This window comes from Erythrolamprus reginae, chromosome 2 (genome assembly GCF_031021105.1).
Source record: "Erythrolamprus reginae isolate rEryReg1 chromosome 2, rEryReg1.hap1, whole genome shotgun sequence".
In the NCBI taxonomy this organism is placed as follows: Eukaryota; Metazoa; Chordata; class Lepidosauria; order Squamata; family Dipsadidae; genus Erythrolamprus; species Erythrolamprus reginae.
Window position 1 is genome coordinate 313,980,957 of NC_091951.1, and position 23,315 is coordinate 314,004,271.

The 23,315-nt window shown below is 39.0% G+C and overlaps 1 protein-coding gene across 6 annotated transcripts in view; it reads left to right on the forward strand.

Moving 5' to 3' along the window:
- Positions 1 to 23,315, forward strand: part of ARHGEF28 (Rho guanine nucleotide exchange factor 28) — a 193,591-nt gene that overhangs the window by 162,092 nt on the left and 8,184 nt on the right. For 4 of the 6 annotated variants that reach the window (XM_070743150.1, XM_070743153.1, XM_070743152.1 and 1 more), the window contains 5 exons: positions 111 to 196; positions 443 to 481; positions 584 to 631; positions 2,109 to 2,585; positions 5,377 to 5,671. In XM_070743150.1, coding sequence (XP_070599251.1) covers positions 111 to 196; positions 443 to 481; positions 584 to 631; positions 2,109 to 2,585; positions 5,377 to 5,671 — 945 coding nt within the window. Of the gene's footprint in view, positions 1 to 110; positions 197 to 442; positions 482 to 583; positions 632 to 2,108; positions 2,586 to 5,376; positions 5,672 to 12,814; positions 12,897 to 23,315 lie in introns of those variants that run through there. The other 2 variants (XM_070743154.1, XM_070743151.1) reach the window with 2 other exon arrangements.

Sequence of the window (23,315 nt, forward strand, 5' to 3'; positions counted from 1 at the left end):
AGTGAGTGGAATGCTACAAATAATATGTTGAATCCAACATAATTAAAGAGAGAAATGAATTTATTTTTGCAATTCTGAGTCATATTTTTTCTTTTGACCTTAATCTCTAGGTACAGAACTGAAGGTAGAGAAAGAAACTTGTTATTCTGACATGCACAATGAAAACAATGTCGCAGAAATGGATATACTAGACCAGGTACTGTACTTTCATATGCACCTTGAACTGCATTATCTAGCCGTGAATTTAGCCCTTTTCCTATTCTCTTTTTTTTGTCTGGACTTTCTCTTTACCTAGTCTATGATTTCTTTCCCTCCAAGCTGCCATTAAATAGTTGCTTAACATCTTAGGCATATATAGCAAAAGTTTTAGACAATTTCCTAGACAGACCAGAAGATGGCAGTACAGCTCCATAAATAATCTAACATAATTATATGTTTGTAGGAAGAAAATGCCTGCTTTTCTGCTTCTCCCCAAACTGAGGTAAGGATGGTTTCTCTTACAGTGATCTATTAATATTCCCTACTCTAAGTTTATTACGTTTTTAATTCCTTTCTCATCCTCAGTGTTTCCTTTCTTCCTTAGGTTGTGCAGACTATCCAGAATTTAACACGGCTCTTATACAGCATTCAGGTGATTACTGCTTTGTGAATTGAATGGATTGTTTAAAAAAATTGTACATTTTAAACAGCTCATAGCTTTCCTTGTTGTCAAAGAACTGTTACCAGTTCAGACATCTCTTTACAAAAATCTTCTCTGAACATTTGAAAAAATGTTGCAAAAAATTGTTCATTAGCTATAAAGAGTTGGAAACTTACTGTACAGTGGGTTAGTTAGGAGTTTGTCTTTCTGTGTTGTCTTTGCTCTTGGATACCATATTTGAGGGAAAAATAATTTATTTTATTTTATTTTATTTTATTTATTTTATTTTTATTTTTATTTTTATTTTTATTTTTATTTTTATTTTTATTTTTATTTTTATTTTTATTTTTATTTATTCTTAATTAATTAACCTGCGTTGCTTAGTTGATGGAACCTGGAGGAGGCCAAGCCTGTGTGATCTTATTGGTCTCTGGGAAGTATGCATCAGGAGATGGTCCCATAGATAGTCTGGCCCTAAGCCATGTAGGGCTTTATCGGTGATAACTAACACCTTGAATTGTGGCCGGAGACTAATTGGTAGCCAGTGCAGCTCGCGGAGGCTGCATTCTGGATTATTTGCCATCTCTGAACACTCTTCAAGGGCAGCCCCATGTAGAGCGCATTGCAATAATCAAGACGGGAGGTGATGAGGGCCTTATTGAATTGTGATTTGGTGAATAAAACATTTTTAGAGTTCATTTGAATGACAGCAGTCATTCTCTATGTGTAGCTCTGAATGAAGATATTTAGAAAGGTTCATATGTCTGGAATTGACAGTTCTCATAATTTTAACTAGATTGTCCAAGTGTTAATGTCCTGATCTTAGAACTCAGGCAAGGGCATATGAGTGCAAGTGTCCTTCAAATAATGTGATTCCAAACTTAACTATTTATTTTAAAAGGTGGAGGAGATTCTGAGATTATGGCTGGGATGTATGTACCGTATGTATGTATGTATGTATGTATGTATGATGTATGTATGTATGTATGTATATATATATATATGTATATATATATATATATGTGTGTGTGTGTGTGTGTGTGTTTTTGTAGATTTTCACGGGTACAGGTATGCCAAGACCGTCATATAATTTTAATTTTAATTATAATTTTAATTTTCAAATTCAGCAAAAAAACATGTAACATATATATATATTTGAGACCTCTGTTCAAAGCACTTCCTATCTCGCTTAAGAATATCTTATTTCCAGATAAGCCAGAATTTGTAAATTGTAAGGTAGTGTGAGCCAAAAGCTATAACGTTAATCATAGGATTAGTGCAGAAAATGAACACATGTTATTATCTGAAAATGGAAACAGTATGTTAAATGAATAAAACAACAAACATCGTCTTAGGCTTGCATGTGGAATTTTTCTTTTTATAGCTATTATGCATTAAACGTTGACATTTTATGAAATGAATGGAACATCTGATAGAACTTGTTACTGCGTTTTGTTTTGATGAAAAGGCAGCGTTGACTATCCAGGACACTCACATTGAGATCAACAAGTTGCTTCTTCAGGAACATGAAAGGTCAGGCTTGAGCCACAGCCCACGGAGCACTTTCTTTCCCGAACAAGAAAAACACAGGAACTTAAAAGAAGAATTCGCAAATATTCATAAACTCCAGCAGCAGTTTCAGCAAGAGCAGCAGCGATGGCACCGGGAGTGCGAGCAGCAGCAACAGGCGCTTGAGACAAGGGAGAGCAGGTTGCTGGAGAAGCAGAAAGAGTGCTGTAGCCAAGAAGAACTGCTTTGCAAAAACCGCGAAGAGCTGGATGGTCAGTTTCAAGATTACCAACAGAACCTCGAACGACTCCAAGAGAGTCAAAGGATGGTGGAGAAGGAACGGGAAACTGTCCGGTTGCAGCAAAGCATTCTGCAGCGCTGGAAACACAACCATCAAAGCAATCTGCCAGCGGTCATCTCATCGAAAAATAACGAGGTATGCAACATTTCCAAACATTATTCAACTTTATGGGCGGTAATGGCCCCCACATGGTATTGTGCGCTGAAATTTTATGAAAAAGTTCACACGAGACATTTGGACAAAGAGAACAGAAATGTTTATTCTCTCTGGGTATACCAAAAACGGTTTGCAAAGCGGGTACTCTTCACAAGGGAAGAGACACTTGTACAGAAGCTAAAGAGCAGGTTATATAGGTTTTACAAATCACAAAGGTACATAGAATTCCTCAACTTATCATAGGGGTACACAGAATTCCTTGCCCAAATATGGTCCACATCCTGCCTCCCTCTCCCGGAGATGAATAGCACCTTATATGGTTTATTGGGTAAACAGCAAACATTTATCTTGTTAAACAGCAAACATTTATCTTGTTAAAAACAGATCCCAAAATGACAGTCACAAGATAAGGAAAAACAGGAAATCCTAATCTTGTTAAAGACAGAAACTACAGACAGCAAATACAGTGATAGCTCGTCTTACAAACGCCTCACCATACAAACTTTTTGAGAGACAAACCCGGGTTTACGATTTTTTTGCCTCTTCTTACAAACTATTTTCACCTTACAAACCCACCGCCGCAGCTGGGATGCCCCGCCTCTGGACTTCCATTGCCAGCGAAGCACCCATTTTTGCGCTGCTGGGATTCCCCTGAGGCTCCCCTCCATGAGAAACCCCACCTCTGGACTTCTGTGTTTTGTGATGCTGCAGGGGAATCCCAACAGCACAAAAATGGGCGCTTCGCTGGCAACGGAAGTCCGGAGGTGGGGTTTCCCAAAGAGGGGAGCCTAAGGGGAATCCCAGCAGCACAAAAACAGGCGTTTCGGCTGTCAAAAGGGGTGAATTTTGGGCTAGCACGCATTAATCGCTTTTCCATTGATTCCTATGGGAAACATTGTTTCGTCTTACAAACTTTTTACCTTAAGAACCTTGTCCCAGAACCAATTAAGTTTGTAAGACAAGGTATCACTGTACTGATATTCTTAAAATAAAACTTAAATTATTTTATACACAATGGATTTTTCCTTCAGTATGAATGCGATAGGCAATCCGGTAGGAATTCTAGTGGGCTCCAGATGCTGGTGTGGGCGTGCATGCGCCCGACACATGTGCGTGCACCCCCATGTGAGATTTTGCTTCTGCGAATGTACCTGAAGTGAAATCTCACGTGAGGACACTCGTGCAGGTGAGATTTTGGCAATTTTTGCATGCGCAGAAGCAAAAAAAAAAAGGCGAAAATTGCCAAAATCTCAGTTGTGCGAGTGTCTTTGTGCGAGATTTCGCTTTGGGCGCATGCCCAGAAGTGAAGTCTCATGTGGGGGCATGCACACACATGTCGGATGTGTGCACACCTGCGCCAGCCTCGGGATTCTGGTACTGGTAGGAAAAGGTAAGTGAGCCCTTCACTGGTGATGGGTTTGTCTCAAGCCCCACCTGAGGTTATCCAGTTTAATGAGCTAACACACGAGATTGAGAAGTAGTAAAGAACCCATTGAGTTTATGGCTGAGTTAAGATCTGAATCACTATGTAATTCAAAAAAGAGAGAAACATTGATGGGAAGATTAATAATTTGTGATGACTTTAATCACCTGTGCTGATTGCTTTAAACTTCTAATATTCATACTACTTTTTACTAGAAGTGCCAAACTCTAGGCATTATCACTGAAAAGCCTTTGCATCATTCTGATGGACAAGTCAGGGTAATTAGGATGATCTAGGAATTGAAAAGGTGGGTAGGCAGCTGTTGGCTGTGGAGCACCACAGAGGGGAAGCAAGGATATTCTAGTTAGAGTAATAGAGAAATGCATGAAGTCCTCACCCTGAATGTATCCGAGTTTGTTGCATAAATCAAAACCAGAAGCACACACAGAGAACTGATTAAACTGGATTTATTAATTTATTTATAAACATAATAATATATGTACAATACCACAAAGAGATTCTTTCTTCAAAGAAGAAAGCTACAAGTAAATACACAGTTAGTTTCATTTCAGGAAAGAGAGCACAGTGTGGGCTGAGCCACGCCCAGCCTTCTAGCTTCAGTTTCAATTCTCTGCACAGACTCAGATGTGTTTAGTTCCCATTGGCTGATTTAGTTGCTATGTCTACACATTGGCTGACATTGCTACTATTGGCTCTCCCAGTTCATGAATATGCCTTTGAGGTCTCCTCTATAATATGCAGTGGGAAGTGAGGGGTGTCACTTACAATTATTAGGATTTCTATATCCATAAGTAGTGTCAGCCAGTGAAATGAAGTTGTTTTAGAGTTTTTGTAGTTTATGGGCTGTAATTTAAGTATCATGCCTTTTCATTTACAGGTGATAATTCTACTTCCATAATGTGAGAAGCAGGATAATCTCAAAATTAGCTTCTTTTTAAACAGCAGACAAAACATAGAAAAGTATCAACAGTCTAATCTAGTGCTTACTTGGAGAAAATTATAGCACATATTTTTTTAAGAGGAGAAGAAAAAAGAACGACTCCAAAACAAGCCCTCTCCCTTCCCTTCCCCTCTCCCTTCCTTCATCAAGAGAAGTTGTTTAAATATTAAATTATTTCCCCCACACACAAATTGTGCATTGCATGAACTTGCTACCCTGCTCTTGATTCTCATCTTGGCAACAGATGAATAAGACAGAGTGTTTTTTTAAAAAGTTTTTGTTCAAAGCTGGTTAATTACTTCAAGATATAGGATGGAAATTTATAGTGGCAGGAAATGATAAAAAAATTGGCCTGCTTTGACTTCCTTTTGTATTCTTATGTACAGATAATGGGACCTCTTCATTTGGACAGTTTTTGTGGTGAGAATTCGGCCATCATAAAAGAAACCCTAGTACAGATGTCATTAAACCACCTCAACAGATCGAATTCGCTAGCTTACCAAGACTGTGAGAGTAGTGTAAATTTGACAGATCCAGAGTTACCCAGGAGAACTGAAAATCAGGCCAACTTCAATGTGGATATTTCTTGTCAACAAACATCCACTCCTGATCTCTCAAAATGGATAGGACCACCCCATCATCCTTCTTCCAGTACAAATCAGTCCGACGCTTGTAACAATCGTAAGTTATGCTTCAATATATATATATTGAAATAAATCTTTGAATCTTCTGCTATAGGGAAGATATGAAATATACCATCTAAATAAGGGAAGATATGAAGTATACCACCTAGATAAGGGAAGATATGAAGTATACCATCTAGATAAGGGAAGATATGAAATATACCACCTAGATAAGGGAAGATAGGAAATATACCACCTAGATAAGGGAAGATATGAAATACAGTGATCCCTCGATTAGCACGGTCTCGATTAGCGCGAAACGCTGCAACGCGGTTTTTCAAAAAATATTAATTAAAAAAATAAAATATTAAAAAACAAAAAATAAGTCCACGCTAGTTCTCTCTCTCTTTCTCTCCCTGTTGCCGGCGTGGTATATGAGAGAGAAAGAGAGAGGCAGAGGTCGGGCGCATTACCGGGAGGTGGAGGCGGCGTGGGGACGCTGGGTGCCGGGGACACCGAGGAGGGGGTGGACGTCAACTGCGGGCGGGAGGAAAGCGAATGCCACGGGGCTGGGCTCGGCTCCCCCCTCGGCTCCCCCCCTTACCAGCCCCGCCGCGGAAGGCTCCATTCTGTTCCCTGAATGGAGACCGCCGGCCGCTCAATCGGGCCGGCAGGGAACAGAATGGAGCCTTCCGCGGCGGGGCTGGTAAGGGGGGGAGCCGAGGGGGGAGCCGAGCCCAGCCCCGTGGCATTCGCTTTCCTCCCGCCCGCAGCCGACTGATCGTGGGCTCCTTCGCAACCTCGGAGAGCTTCCTGGTTTTCGTGAGCTTTCATGCCCTGGAAGCTCTCCGAGGTTGCGAAGGAGCCCACGATCAGTCTCGGCTGCGGGTGGGAGGAAGGCGAATCCCCCGTGGGCTCCGTTACATCTTCCGCTGCCAGCCAGGCCATGCTGGCGGCAGCGGAACAATCGCTGGCTGTCAACTTTTCTTTTTAAAACTGGGCAGGAGCTGACTTGCCTCCCCAGTGCTAAAAAGAAAAGTTGACAGCCAGCGCTGCGACTGACGGAATGCTGAGCCTCCCGTTTTCTCTCCCCCCCCCTCGCCCCTTCGCCTCCCTGTGTTCCTAGGAGAAGTGCTGGGGATTGAGGCAAGACAGACCTTCTGCTCCTCACCAGCACTTCTCCTAGGAACAAAGGGGGGCGAAGGGGCGAGGGGGCGGAGAGAGAACGGGAAGCTCAGCATTCCGTCAGCCGCAGCGCTGGCTGTCAACTTTTCTTTTTAAAACTGGGCAGGAGCTGACTTGCCTCCCCAGTGCTAAAAAGAAAAGTTGACAGCCAGCGCTGCGACTGACGGAATGCTGAGCCTCCCGTTCTCCCCCCCCCACCTCGCCCCTTCCGGTTTCGGCGTTCGGCAACGGAGTCCGGCGCTGGGGCCATGTCCTCGCTGCTTCCGCGCTGCGGAGCAGATCAGCTGTTGGGCGGCTGAAGGAACCTTCCCTTGGTCTTCCCCGCCGCCCACACGCAAACTCCACCATCTGCGCATGTGCGGCCATGAAAAAAATGGCGCACATGCGCAGATGGTGTTTTTACTTCCGCATCCAGTATAACGCGGAAATCGGTTAGCGCGGGAGGTCTTGGAACGTAACCCCCGCGCTAACCGAGGGATCACTGTATACCACCTAGATAAGGGAAGATATGAAGTATACCATCTAGATAAGGGAAGATATGAAATATACCACCTATTTTTAAAGATATGAAAGTTTGATGCATCTCCCTCCACCCAACCAAATTCAGAAACAAAAAAGAAGCAAGTATGAAAGCGACCTACTTTTAAGGTTTGGAATATTTGCTCACCCAATTTGCCTTGGTAGTGCTCTTGTGCATCCATGTTGTGTATATACAGTAGCAAACCATAGGCCAGTGATGGTGAACCTTTTTTGGTTCATGTGCCAAAAGGTTGTGTGTGCATGTAGTTGTGTGTGTGCACATCTATTCCCTCCCTTCACGCATGTGCACCCCCAGTTCTGCGCACAGGCCTCACTGAATCTTGGGACAATGACAAAAAGGCAGTAATGGGCAGCCAAAATTTTTACTGCCACACTGAGTGTGGCTTATTTTGTGGGTGTGGCTTAATGGTCATGTGACTTGGTAGGAGTGACTTGTCATCCATGTGATCAGGTGGGAGTGGCTTGAACGATCATCATAATTCAAGTGAACTGTTAAGTCCTCAACTTACAACCTTACCAGTGTCGCTCACTAGGGTGACAATTTTCTTCGTGTTTCCCGCGCTGTCCTTCTTGGGTCGCCCCCCAGCTCAGGCTGGGTAGCTAGGCAAATGGGTGCTACCGGAAGCATAAATGCTGCCAGCGCCGCTTCCATCCACGCCTTCTGCTTGCACCTCAGGCGGGAGGTGACCATGTGGCGCTGGAGGAGAGCCGGCCAAGAGAGAGGGAAGCTCGTCCGAGGCCAGGAAGGAGGAAAAAGGGGAAAAAAGCAAGGAGCACAGATGCAGCAGCAGCAGGGAAAAAAAGGAGAGGCGAGCCCAGACCAGTAATCCAGGAAGTGATAGCTGCCAATCAGCTGGAGCTGCCTACGCATCTTCATTTCCGCAGGTGGAACTGCGTTCCACCCCATCCTGCCTGCTGCCCACCTCTGCAAAAGGGATAAATGGGCAATCCAGAAGTCCATTTTCCGAACTTCCGGTTTGTCCGTTGGGCTTTTTTTTACACTCTGGGGCTTCAGGAAGCTTCCCTGAAGCCTTCAGAGTGCAATAAACAGCACAACAGGCAAACTGGAAGTCCTTACAGGATTCATAAAAATGCTTGAATGTGCTCATATTGAAATGTGTTCAACTTCAGAATAGAATAGAATAGAATAGAATTTTTATTGGTCAAGTGTGATTGGACACACAAGGAATTTGTCTTGGTGCATATGCTCTCAACGTACATAAAATAAAATATACATTTGTCAAGAATCATGTGATACAACACTTAATGTTCTTCAATAAGCAATGAAGAAGCAATATTAATAAAAATCTTAGGATATACGCAACAAGTTACAGTCATACAGTCAACATGGGAGGAAATGGGTGATAGGAATGATGAGAAAAACTAGTAGAATAGAAGTGCAGATTTAGTAGAAAGTCTGACAGTTTTGAGGGAATTATTTGTTTAGTAGAGTGATGGCGTTCGGGAAAAAACTGTTCTTGTGTCTAGTTTTCTTGGTGTGCAGTACTCTGTAGCGACGTTTTGAGGGTAGGAGTTGAAACAATTTGTGTCCAGGATGCGAGGGGTCAGTAAATATTTAATATTATTGTTTGGTATCACAAAATTTTGTTTCAGAAGTGGGCAACAGTTGAAAGACGTCAACTAGATGTTGGCACAATAGAAACTCATATAATTATTTTTGGTCTCTGTAGTTCTTGGGCCACATGGGATATTTAGAAAATCCAGCACGTTGCTTGTAGTTCAAATCTTCCATCCAAGCTGAAATAGGTTATTTCATCTCAGCACATGTGAGCATGTCTATTTGGTAATTTCAGCTGATACAAATTACCACATTGAACTTCTGTGGTAAAATTGAGCAATTTCTATATCTAACTGTTGTGGTTAGCTCTGGCCCAGCTCCTGCCTCAAGGAATGTGCAGGTGGATGTGGGGGAAACATCCACATGCCGCAGGCCTGTTTTGCTCCCAATGAAATCTGCCGATGAAGCATCCTCTGACCAAGGCAGCGTGAGTGACAGGGAAGAGGGGAGTTTGGCAGACAGCCCAGGAGGAGATCAATCATCTTTAACATCCTTGGATTCTGAACAAGAATTAATGACACATCCACGAATGTGTAGAGTGATGCATAGGAGACAACAACTGAAGGATTATTACAAGAGAAAATGAGGCCACCTGTGGTTGGGTGGGGCTGCTGTAATTAGTGCTACAGATAAAAGAGCAATCTGGTGTTTTAGCCTCATGGCAGTTTATCTGATTCATTGTTTCGTCAAGATCGTGGTTTTTGTGCTGTTCAAGATTGTGTGTGGACTCTCTGGACTTTAGAATTGGACTCAATTTCCCAGTTATTGGGTGAGCAATTGCATTGCATTTAACCTGTGCCGTGTGTGTACCAGAAAATCCCTTTGACATTTAAAAAGGGAGCTGTTTCTGTTTTTCTGTTTATAGAAACTTTTGGGTTTTCCTTTTATCGTGTGGTGTGTGTCTTCCTGGACTAATTACCCTCTAATTACGGGCGGTTGAAACACGCGGGCAGAATATCTAACATTTAGCAAAATAGTTCAGTTGATCACTTTTTTTCCCTGTTGAGTTTTCGGAGAGGGGCGGCATATAAATCCAATAAAACTTGAAACTTAAACTTTAAATTTATTTATTTATTTTATTTATTAAATTTGTATGCCGCCCCTCTCTGTAGACTTCATGAAGACAAGGTATAATTCCAAATCCTAAAAATGGCTTCTTGAGCAGATCTGTATTGTTTTATGTGTGCCTAGCATTTTGTGTGTCTCGCACTGACATTTTATTTTAAGCAATGGTGGTGAAAGAACTACAATTACTCTAAAGAACCATATTTTGAGTTATATTTTCCAACAAGTGCTTGTTGCAAGTCCTCCTAATGTGCAGTGTATTTCAAAATGATTAATTTCATGTTGCAAGATCATTATTATTTCACACTAATAGGAGCTTTTCTCCATAGTGTTCCAGAAGATTTATTTTTTAATATAAGTTTATTAATTTTGATAATGTTTCCCACTTTATAGAAAAACATTCTGCATGGTATATAGGGGAATACATTGATAAAAACAACGTACAAAAAGTTTATCTTATAAAGATGGTATGATATCGTACTTTCATCTGCTTCTACCTGATGTCCGTCCCATAACTATATGTATTTAGACTACCAGAATGTTTTGAGTTGTGATCCAGAGAATTGAAAGCTGTTACTTTCACTCTGTAATTCACATTAAATAGATACATTTTGCTTGAGAAACTTGAATAAGCTTATAAGTATGCTCCATATAAGTATTTTTCCCCAGAGGAGGTTTTTCTATGAAATCCATACAAACTGGTATGAATTCTAATATTTTCTCCAAGTGCTTTGATTTGATAATAATTGGCGTCCTCCAAAATATATTTTTGTATTTCTCACTATTGCTTCTTAAACACAACAGCTTTATGCATCTCGACAGTAGATCATTTCTGCTTCCTCACCACCACAAAGAATTGTGTCCTCAATTTATTATCTGTAAACATAGACTCTTCTTGATCCATCCATTTATTTGACTATCAATCAAATAAAGGCAGAGTTCAGATGAAAGCGCAACATTTACTTGATTTTTAACCCAAAGGTGCTTTTTCAAGAGGCAACTGGACAAACCTGTAGGTGAATATCTGGTCGATAGAATAATATTAGTAATAAGAATAGAATAGAATAGAATAGAATAGGCCAAGTGTGATTGGGCACAAAAGTAATTTGTCTGGGTGCACATGCTCTCAGTGTACATAAAAGAAAAGTTTGTCGAGAATCACAAGGTACAACACTTAATGATAGTCCAGGTACAAATAAGCAATCCAATCATATGGATTGGAAGGGAGAATTAACAACAAGGAGGAGACAGTGATGATTAACACATCCCAAGTATTGCCTCATAACCCTACTCTACTCCTTGGGGAGAGAAAGAGGCAATACACAAAAGATAAAGAAGGGACAGCATCCTCGCCTGTTTCATAGAAACATAGAAGATTGAGAGCATCCATCTAGTCTGCCCTTATACTATTTCTTGTATTTTATCTTAGGATGGATATATGTTTATCCCAGGCATGTTTAAATTCAGTTACTATAGATTTACCAACCACGTCTATTGGATATTTTTCCAAGCATCTCCTACTCTTTCAGTAAAATAATATTTTATCATGTTACTTCTAATCTTTCCGCCAACTAACCTCAGATTGTGCCCCCTTGTTCTTGTGTTCACTTTCCTATTAAAAACACTTCTCTCCTGAACCTTATTTAAATGTTTCGATCATGTCCCCCCTTTCCCTTCTGTCATCCAGACTATACAGATTGAGTTCATTAAGTCTTTCCTGATAAGTTTTATGCTTAAGACCTTCCACCATTTTTGTAGCCCGTCTTTGGACCCGTTCAATTTTATCAATATCTTTTTGTAGATGAGGTCTCCAGAACTGAACACAGTATTCCAAATGTGGTCTCACCAACGCTCTATACAGCGGGATCAAAATCTTCGTCTTCTTCCTTGTTATACCTCTAGCTATGCAGCCAAGCATTCTACTTGCTTTCCCTACTGCCTGACTGCACTGTTCATGTGTCTGAAACCCTGTGTATGCATGATATTGTCATCAATTTCCCCATTTAACCAGGATTCAATAAAGCATGGGGCAGATGCATTGTGAAAATCAGAATTGCATCTGTTTAAAAGGACTATTTATTCCATCTTGTTAGCAAGTGAGCAGGTCTTTAAAAATTCCTTTATTCCTTAGTCTATTTAAAATTCCCGCCCTTTTACCTCTTTGTCCCTGCCATCTGCGCTTGCTTTTGGTGATCCATGTTTGTAAAGACAGGTGGGGGTGAGGTTACAGAGAGCTGCTCCTTAAAGAAACATTCCTTAATTCTTAGCAGATGGTCTCGTGAGTATGAATCAGTAGAGAATTACAGAGAATAATAGAAAAGAAAGAAACTATTTGAGAGCATTTCACCGAGGCAGCCGTCATCGGCGCCATCTTAAAGAATAGTGTGCAAACTGCAACGAATGGAAGTCTCTGAATTATTTATCAGGATGACATATTTGAGTCAAGTTCCAGACTGTGGATTACAGAGTTTCATGTAAGTTTTCTTTGCTGACTTCTTAGTGGAAGTGAATTATGGGGAAATTATGCCTTTGGGAATAATATCACCATTTGTGTAAGGCAGATGGCAAACAAACAAACAGCAGGGCAGTACAAAGAAAAAAGTTTCCCAAACTGTTTCAATCAGCTAAACTATTTATGTTGAATTTGTATAGCAATGTTATTTTCATATTAATCTATTCTTTTTATAAAGATCCTAAGTGAAAATCCTTTGTGAAGTCATATAGTGTAGCCTCAGTAATGAAACAGAATTTTTGTTAGATTTATATTTCCCCTTTCATTTTAGGAAATCAAGGTAGAATTTATAGCACTCTTTCTGCCTTCTTTCCCCACAGTTTTGCTACGAGGCAAGTTTGGTTGAAAGAGAGCAACAGGCCCAAAGGCATCCAGTGGACTTCCATGTCTTCAGTATCCCCACCTACCATGCTTGAGTATTGTATTGGCAGTTCTGTGTTAGCAAAAACTTCAGAAGACAAGGATTTAGGGGTAGTGATTTCTGACAGTCTCAAAATGAGTGAGCAATGTGGTCGGGCAGTAGGAAAAGCAAGTAGGATGCTTGGCTGCATAGCTAGAGGTATAACAAGCAGCAAGAGGGAGATTGTGATCCCGCTATATAGAGGGCTGGTGAGACCACATTTGGAATACTGTGTTCAGTTCTGGAGACCTCACCTACAAAAAGATATTGACAAAATTGAACGGGTCCAAAGACGGGCTACAAGAATGGTGGAAGGTCTTAAGCATAAAACGTATCAGGAAAGACTTCATGAACTCAATCTGTATAGTCTGGAGGACAGAAGGAAAAGGGGGGGGGGCATGATCAAAACATTTAAATATGTCAAAGGGTTAAATAAGGTTCAGGAGGGAAGTGTTTTTAATAGGAACGTGAACACAAGAACCAGGGGACACAATCTGAGGTTAGTTGGGGGAAAGATCAAAAGCAGCATGAGAAAATATTATTTTACTGAAAGAGTAGTAGATCCTTGGAACAAACTGTCACACTGAGAATTGCCAGCCAACAGAGACTTTCCTTAGTTAAAGTGTTGCTGTGTTTCTTTATTTGCTCTGATCACACCCCCTCTTACATCACTCCCACAATCCTTATCTTTCTCTGTTTCCTATATATATATCCGCTTGCTTATGTGAGCGAGCACATTCTAATCTAACCTTCTTGTGTGCTTGTAGCCATGTTTTTGTTAGAAGCTGCTTGATAAAGCGCAGCTGGCTCAATGAACTTTTTCTGTTTATAAAATAAAGTTTGTTTTCACTATGGTGCCTGCCTGCTGAAGTCCTGCTTTAAAATCCATCCCCAACACAAACTTCCAGCAGACATGGTTGGTAAATCCACAGTAACTGAATTTAAACATGCCTGGGATAAACATATATCCATCCTAAGATAAAATATAAAAAATAGTATAAGGGCAGACTAGATGGATCATGAGGTCTTTTTCTGCCGTCAGTCTTCTATGTTTCTATGTTTCTTATAAAGCCATGGAAGTTCACTGGATGAGCACCCACAATCTGTAATGCCTGCCTGTAGCAGCCCCTAATCCTCCCGTGGCATAGAATTCTGATATGGCTCTGAATCTTCTTAGCTTAGAGATTTCTAATGCTGATTTTGTACTGTGATGTTTGGTGCTTTCTTTACTCTAAGATCTGGATGAATTAAGAATTTTATAAAAGTATCTAGAAAACAGAAAACTACCGGCCCATCCTGTTTTAATTTTAATCATGGAAAAGAAGTACCACTAGAACGTAAATATATAAATAAACAATATGCATTGAATCCATTGCATTTTTATACAGCAATAGAATGACAGCCTGAAGTATATTTTGTCTCAGAACAAAACATAGTCATTAACTGAGATTTATTCTACAGTTATATTAAAATGCTGTGATTCCCTAAAGCATTATTTCTCACTCTTGGTGACGTGAATATATGTTGACTTAATGCTGACTAGGGAATTCTGGGAGTTGAAGTCCATGGATCTTAAAGTTGTCAAAGTTGAGAAAAATAACACTAAAACATACCACATCACAGATGGGCAACATCTGTAATAAGAGTCCACTTGGTTCACTCTTGACTCTATCAATGTAGATTTGAAAGAGTTATTGTATTTTTCAGAGTACAGTGGTACCTCTACTTACGAACTTAATTCGTTCCATGACCAGGTTCTTAAATAGAAAAGTTTTTAAGAAAAAGCAATTTTTCCCATAGGAATCAATGTAAAGTAATGCCTGTGATTGAGGAGATTCCTGGAGAGGCCCCATGGAGGCTTTTCCCCACCTTTTCCGGCCCTGTTTCCTCCCGGGAGATTCCTAGAGAAGCTCCACAGAGACTTCTCCTCGCCTTTTCTGGCCCTGTTTCCTCCCAGGAGATTCCTAGAGAGGACCCATGGAGGCTTCTCCCTACCTTTTCCGGCCCTGTTTCCTCCCGGAAGATTTCTGGAAAGGCCCCATGGAAGCTTCTCCCTACCTTTCCGGTCCTGTTTCCTCCCAGACGATTCCTAGAGAGGCCCCACGGAGGCTTCTCCCTGCATTTTCCGGTTACAGTTTTGGAGACTTGGGTTTGTAAGTGGAAAATGGTTCTTGAGAAGAGACAAAAAAATGTTGAACACCCATTTCTTATCTAGAAAAGTTTGTAAGTAGAGGCGTTCTTGGGTAGAGGTACCACTGTATAAGATGCACCCCCCCACCACCCGAGAGGCTGAAAATTTGGGTGTATCTCAAATGCTTTATATAACTTTTTTGAAGGTTTTTTTGGATCCCTAACAAGGCTCTAATGAACTTCCTGGCTTTTACCATCTTGCAGGCTTTTTTTCATTGCTACTAGCTCTGAAAAAGGTTTTTTTTTAAAGCCCTAATCAGGGGATAAAATAATGTGCTGAAGCTGACCAGTCTAAGGGCGCTAGCCAGATGAATACCTGGTAGACAGATTCCCCCTCTCTATTTTCCTCCCCAAAAACTAAGGTGCGTCTTATACTCCGGTGCGTCTTATACTCCAAAAATACGATATATTAAAAAGTAATGCTAAAATTAAGTATTTATATAAAATGAGATGATAAAGAAATGGTTATAAATGATTGTAAAGCATGTTTGAATCGAAATAAAGTGCATGAGATAGTTCTGCAGTAGAATTTATATACATAATATGAATTATGATGCTTTATGTTCCCAATGTTTTATTATATGTTGAAAATAGTATGCAACATAATTGCTAATAACAATCTGGATCACATCACAGAAGAAAGATTAATATCAAGCTGCAGAATCACCCTGTTATATTAAACTTTTAAAAACAATTTCATTTTTAATGAGTATATAAGCAAAGAAAAAATGTACTTTGAACAGTTTGAAAAGTACGAGCTTTATTTTATTATTTATGTTTTCTTTATTACCAATATTTCTAGCCACCCCATTCTGGTTCAGAGCTGAAATATAATTTACTTTTTTCTATTTTTAATAGCAATAGCACTCAGACTTATATATTGCCCCATAGTGCTTTAAAGCATGTTCTGGGTGGTTTTCAATGTCAGCATATTGCTTCCAACAACCTACTAAATATTCTAACACTTATCTTCTGCCCAAATTCATGGACAGCAATTGGCAAGATTGCAAAGTTCCTTTTGAAAAAAAAAATGTTCTGTAGTGGATTGGATTTTCCTCCACTGAGAAATTTAAAAAAAATGTTTTTTTCAATTGTCCCACTTCATAAGATGAGAGCACTTCATTAACTGGGCTAGTGGCTGCAAAAGTAAGCACAGTCCATATAGTTTTGAAAGTGTTTCTTTATAGGCTCACAAAAAGATAAAACACTGATCAAGATGACTGCCAGAATATTCTCTTGGCAGGACAACTGTTTTCTTCTCCCTCATGGTAAATTTGCAGAGATACGTTTAAAAGCTCTAGGTTCCCTTTTCATTATTTCATATTTAGAGCCCAGCTGCGGAGAGGGGCGGCATACAAATCTAAATAAATAAAATAAATTAATAATGAATTCAGAAAGAAGCAAGCCAATAAACAGGTATATCCATTGCTAGAAGAATACTGAATGGATCGTGTATATGTGCATAATTATACAGTGTTCCCTCGATTTTCACGGGTTCGAACTTCGCAAAAAGTCTATACCACGGTTTTTCAAAAATATTAATTAAAAAACACTTTGCGGGTTTTTTCCCTATACCACGGTTTTTCCCACCCAATGACGTCATATGTCATCGCCAAACTTTCGTCTGCCTTTAATAAATATTTTTTAAATAAACTTTATTTTTTTTATTTTTTTTATTTTGCCTCTTCCCTTTATTTTAATATAAATTTTTATTAATTTTTAAAAAACACATATATACAAATTTACAAAAATATAAGATAATTCATAAATTGAAACAGAAACAAAAAACTAAAACATACCAACAAACAACAATAACAAAAAAGATGATAGTCCTTGCAATATAGTTATTTACTTATTTAAATACACTTAACAATAATAACAATAACAATAAACATATTATATATTACTTAAATTTAAATTCCCTTGTAAGAGGGAAAGTTATAAGTCATCTTATATTTTCAAATTATTTTCTGGTGAAGTATGTCCTCATCGGTATCCACTATTTTTTCTTTTTGGTTGTCCATATATTTTTCATTATTTTTATTTTCTTAACCGCCTTCGTAAATTCGTATTTAATTTCTTTAAATTCATACAAATCTTCCTGAAAAATTACTATACATAGACCTTTTTTTAATTTGTTATATCAAAAAAAAGGAATGAAAGTATTATTATTATTATATTTCAATTTATAATTTCGTTTCTTCTATTAAACCAATCATAGAAACATTTCCAAGTTTTATCATGGTCAGAGTCTTCTTTATTTTTTAGTTTAAGTGTTAATGCGTCTGATTCTGCACAGTCCAGTATTTTTTTTAATATCAAGGCATCATCAGAAGGTTTGGGTTGTTTCCAATGTTGGCCTATTGCCATCCTAGTTGCAGTCAATACATGTATTAATAAATAATATTAAAATATTTAATAAATATTTTAAATAAACTTTAATAAATAAACATGGTGAGTAATAATCTGAATGGTTGCTAAGGGAATGGGAAATTGCAATTTAGGGGTTTAAAGTGTTAAGGGAAGGCTTGTGATACTGTTCATAGCCAAAAATAGTATATTTACTTCCGCATCTACTTTGCGGAAATTTAACTTTCGCAGGCAGTCTCGAAACGCATCCCCCGCGAAAAGCGAGGGAACACTGTACTACCAAACTTCCAAAGCGGAAAGGAAATGCAGCTTTAATACTATGAATGAAGAGAACAATAGAAGCAAGCCAGCAAGCACCATAAGAGCAGGCAATAGATGAGGGGGGCATGGCCAATTGCCACAGCAACACGGAGTTTCCCATGCTTTGTGGGAAATTATGATACCCACACCACTTGTGGGACCTGATTCCCTCAGAACCAGGTCGAAACTATCCTGGAGGGATGGTGAAAAAGGGGGGCATCATCAGGTTCCTAGGAGAGGTGGTGGCAACCGCCCTTCTTGCAAGTAAAATTATCCACTTAGGGAAGGATTTAGAGGGTGTAAGAGGAAGTGGGAAAGGAAGAGAGAATAGAAAGTAGAGGCAGAGAAGGTATAAGGAAGAAGGAGGAGATGGTAGTAGGAAAGGGGACAGAAGGTGTAGAGGTGGAATAGCCACTAAGATAGAAAGAGGGGAGTAGAGAGAGGTAAGATTGAGATGGGTTGAATAATAAAATTAAAATTCGAATGTAACTTAGGTTATTGTACTATTGTTTTTGAGTGACAATATATGTATATTGATTTTTATTGAAAATATGTGTGATGTATCTATGTTTTTGATGTGGAGGGAAAAAACTTAAAAAACTTATATTGAAAAAAAATATTAGGCAAAAGATAAGTAGTAAATGGTGGAATAAAGCCGTGTGTCTTATGGAAATCCTAATTTATTCAGTTTAGATGCTGCCCGACTCCAAAATAATGCGGTAATAATTATACATGTATGTGTCACCTGATTCCCAACAACTGAATCTGGGCAGTTCACAATATAAAAAAATTGGAATTTAAAAGGCCAAAGGTAGCAAAAATAAAAAACAAGATGGCAAATCCAGCCAACAGCACAAATAAACATACTGTATGGCCCATTAAACATTTGATACAGACTGATTTCATAAACCACACATTCCTGCAGAAGCAGAAACTAGTGGAATGCAAAAGTATTTTCCGGATCCTCGTGTTTCCTGTACATATGCCATGTATTCACACCCTTCGATCCTGAGACCAAATGGGCCAAATAAAAGAGAGATTGAAACTTGTTGTATAATGAAAAGTACATTTTTTTCCTTGTAGGTCTTTTTCCTCCACCTCAAATTTGGAAGAAACCAAATAATAGAAATCTCTTGCACTATTTCAGGACAGCATAAATAACAAATATGTTTTGAATCAATGTCATAGCTTTATACATCGTGATATTTTAATGATTTCCAAAACACTGAGAGCATGTGCACCAAAGAGAAATTCCTTGTGTGTCCAATCACATTTGGCCAATAAAGAATTCTATTCTATTCTGTCCTGTCCTATCCTATCCTATCCCTGCCATCTGTTAATAATAATAATAATAATAATAATAATAATAATAATTATTATTATTATTATTATTATTATTATTATTATTATTATTATTATTATTTATTGGATTTGTATGCCGCCCCTCTCCGCAGACTCGGGGCGGCTAACAACAATAATAAACACAACATGTACAATCCAATAATAAAAACAACTAAAAACCCCTATTATAAAACCAAACATACACACAAACATACCATGCATAACTTGTAATGGCCTAGGTTCCGGAGGTAATCTGGTCCATTGCCATGTAGGGCTTTAAAGGTCATAACCAACACTTTGAATTGTGCCTGGAAACTGATCAGCAGCCAATGCAAGCCACGGAGTGTTGAAGAAACGTGGGCGAATCTTGGAAGCCCCATGATGGCTCTCGCGGCTGTGTTCTGCACGATCTGAAGTTTCCGAACACTTTTCAGAGGTGGCCCCATGTAGAGAGCGTTGCAGTAATCGAACCTCGAGGTGATGAGGGCATGAGTGACTGTGAGCAATGACTCCCTGTCCAAATAGGGCCGCAACTGGTGCACCAGGCGAACCTGGGCAAACGCCCTCCTCGCCACGGCCGAAAGATGATGTTCCAATGTCAGCTGTGGATCGAGGAGGATGCCCAAGTTGCGAACCCTCTCTGAGGGGGTCAGTAGTTCCCCCCCCCCCAGGGTAATGGACGGACAGATGGAATTGTCCTTGGGAGGCAAGACCCACAGCCACTCCGTCTTGTCTGGGTTGAGTTTGAGTTTGTTTAGTTATTGCATGAAGATTAAAAACAAAGTAAGCATTGCCACATTTTCAGCTATCTGGATTTTGCCAAACAGATTTAGCCTGGAAAGATACTGTAGCTTTCCATGCATATCTGAATACAATTCTTTTTAGAGTAGAATATAATTCTTTATTGGCCAAATGTGATTGGACACACAAGGAATTTGTCTTTGGTGCGTATGCTCTCAGTTTTCATTCTGTGGAAGCATGCTAATAAGTATAAGGCAGATTATTTGGATTGTAAATGTAATGGGTCTATACTAAGGCTGCTATAGATTAGATTAGATTAGATTTATTGGATTTATATGCCGCCCCTCTCCGCAGACTCGGGGCGGCTCACAACAATGGTAAAAAAACAGTATATAGTAACAAATCTAGAAACATAGAAACATAGAAGACTGATGGCAGAAAAAGACCTCATGGTCCATCTAGTCTGCCCTTATACTATTTTCTGTGTTTTATCTTAGGATGGATATATGTTTATCCCAGGCATGTTTAAATTCAGTCACTGTGGATTTACCAACCACGTCTGCTGGAAGTTTGTTCCAAGGATCTACTACTCTTTCAGTGAAATAATATTTCCTATATTCTAATATTTAGAAATCTAAATTACAGTTTTAGATTAAAAAGTCCAAAAAAGAAACCCCAGTATATAAAAAATAAACACACAATCGAATCATATACAAAAACTACATGGGCAAGGGGGAGATGTTTCAATTCCCCCATGCCTGACGGCAGAGGTGGGTTTTAAGGAGTTTACGAAAGGCAAGGAGGGTGGGGGCAATCCTGATCCTAGATGGTAGAGATGAAGTAAATTTTCATTTTGTTAGAAATAAATGAACTTTAAATAAATGATCGAAACAAAGTAAACTTAGATCTCTTCTTGATTTCCCATAGTACAGTAACATTTCAGTCATATATTATTTTCACCTGACTCCAAGGCTCAGGTTTTGGTTTCCCTAGACCAGAATTGATCAAACTGAGCATCTTTAATACGTGTGGACTTCGACTCCTGGAATTCATGCTGGCTGAGGAACTTTGGGAATTGAAGCCCACACAGGTTAAAATTGCTGAGGTTGACAAACATCGCCCTAGACTTCCAATCCAATTCTCCAGTGCATTTTACCTCACAAATTCTGTTGCTAGTGGAAATGATAGCTTTGCGCTTTAATAGAAAATGTTCAGCCACAAAAACTTGAGCCACAAAATGAATTTTCGCTGCTTTCATCTTTGTAATGTAAAGCCATAAATTGCTTTACTTGGTTTGAAGAAAAGCTTGTGAGGTTGCAGGTTAGGTTTATTATACAGGTAGTCCTCTCCTTATGACCACAATTGAGCCCAAATTTTTTGTTGCTAAGTGATACATTTGTTAAGTGAGTTTTGCTCCATGTTACGGCATTTCTTGCTTAAGGTTGTTAAGTAAGTCAATTGTTAAGTTAGTAATACATTTGTTAAGTGACTTAATAATAACAACAACAACAACAGAGTTGAAAGGGACCTTGGAAGTCTTTAGTCCAACCCCCTCCCTAGGCAGGAAACACCGCTACTTCAGACAGATGGTTATCCAACATCTTCTTTAAAAGTTTCAGTGCTGGAGCGTTCACAACTTCTGGAGGCAAGCTGTTCCATTGATTAATTGTTCTGTCAGGAAATTTATCCTTAGTTCTAAGTTACTTTTCTCCTTGTTTAGTTTCCACCCATTGCTTCTTGTTCTACCGTCAGGTGCTTTGGAGAATAGGTTGACTCCTTCTTTGTCACAACCCCTGAGAAACAAAAGGTCACAAAAGATGATCACATGCCCAAGACACCCTAACAATCATAAATTTGATTTAGTTGCCAAGCATATGAATTTTGATCACATGACTCTGGGGATGCTGCAAATCTCATAAGTATGAAAAACGGTCATATGTCGCTTTTTCCAACGCCAATTTTTCCAATTTAGTAACTTTGAACAGTCACTAAATGAAGTGTTGTAAGCCAAGGACTACCTATAGTTTGTATTTTCTTGGCTCTCAATATCTGTAGAATAAAAGTATAGTATTTCGAATAACACAACTTTGTGATACTTTTGACTAATATAAATAGGCTTTTGGAAAATCTACTTAAATTATGAAACAAATGTCAATAATGATGACACTTTTCTATGCAGCGCTATTCAATATTATATTACTAATCAATTGCATTAGTATTATATTACCCTAACCTATCATCCTTCGAGGCAACAGAACAAATATGTCAAAAGTCAGACTTAGTCCTTATTGGCTGAAGGGATGTTGTCTTCCCATTCTTAGAGGTTAGCCCCACCCCACGAGAAGAGGTGTATCAGGTAAGACCATCACCCCTTTTGAACAACACATCCTTGTGATACTTTTGAATAATACAAATAGGCTTATGGAAAATCTGCTTAAATTATAAAACAAATGTCATAATAATGATGACACTTTTCTATGTTGTACTATTCCATATTATATTACTAACGAATCACATCAGTATTACATTGATAACCAGTAGCTAAACTAGGAACATAACATGGCAAGTATAATTTTATATGATTTTACAATTTGTTAAGTTACAATATTAAAATTCAACAAAATAAAAAGTGTTGCAGCTCCGTAAATATTCTTGCTTAGCTGTTGGGTGCACTGTTGAGCTAAATGAAACATAAAGAACTTTCTGCATTGTAACAAAATGTATCCCTATAAGTTGTGCTGTAGCAAATTAAAGAATTAAAAATCTCAAATTTCAAAACTGTTTCATAAAAAGTTAGATTAGAAGAATCCAAAAGATGATTTTTTTGTATTGTGTTCCAATTGTAAGGTTTCATATCAATAGTTTATTCACGATGATGAATTAAAGCCTATTATGAAGATACATATTCAGAACAATATCTCTTTTAGCTGAATTATTCCCTGATACATATTTGGGCATTAGGGTCTAAAGCTGTTTACTTTTTTCAAAAAGAAGACTATCACAAAGTCATGTTTTAGTTCAGATACAAACCTCTCAAAGTAACTACAGTGGTACCTCTACTTAAGAACGCCTCTACTTAAGAACTTTTCTAGATAAGAATCGGGTGTTCAAGGGTTTTTTGCCTCTTCTCAAGAACCATTTTCTACTTAAGAACCCGAGCCTGGAAAAAATTCCCAGGAAATTTGAGAGCGGCACGAAAGCCCATCCAGTTTCCCACCATTCTCCCTTTAATCCCGGCCATCTTGGGCTTTTCTGGGTTGCCAGAGGAGCCTTTCAGTGGCGCTTAAGGAGGCTTTGGCAGCCCAGAGCCCAGTCCCTCTTTTTTTTCTTTTAAGCCTTAAAGTTTTATTTTTATTTCTTTCCTAATGGGTTTGCATGCATTGTTTGCTTTTACATTGATTCCTATCGGAAAAATTGCTTCTACTTAAGAACTTTTCTACTTAAGAAACTGGTCACAGAACAAATTAAGTTCTTAAGTA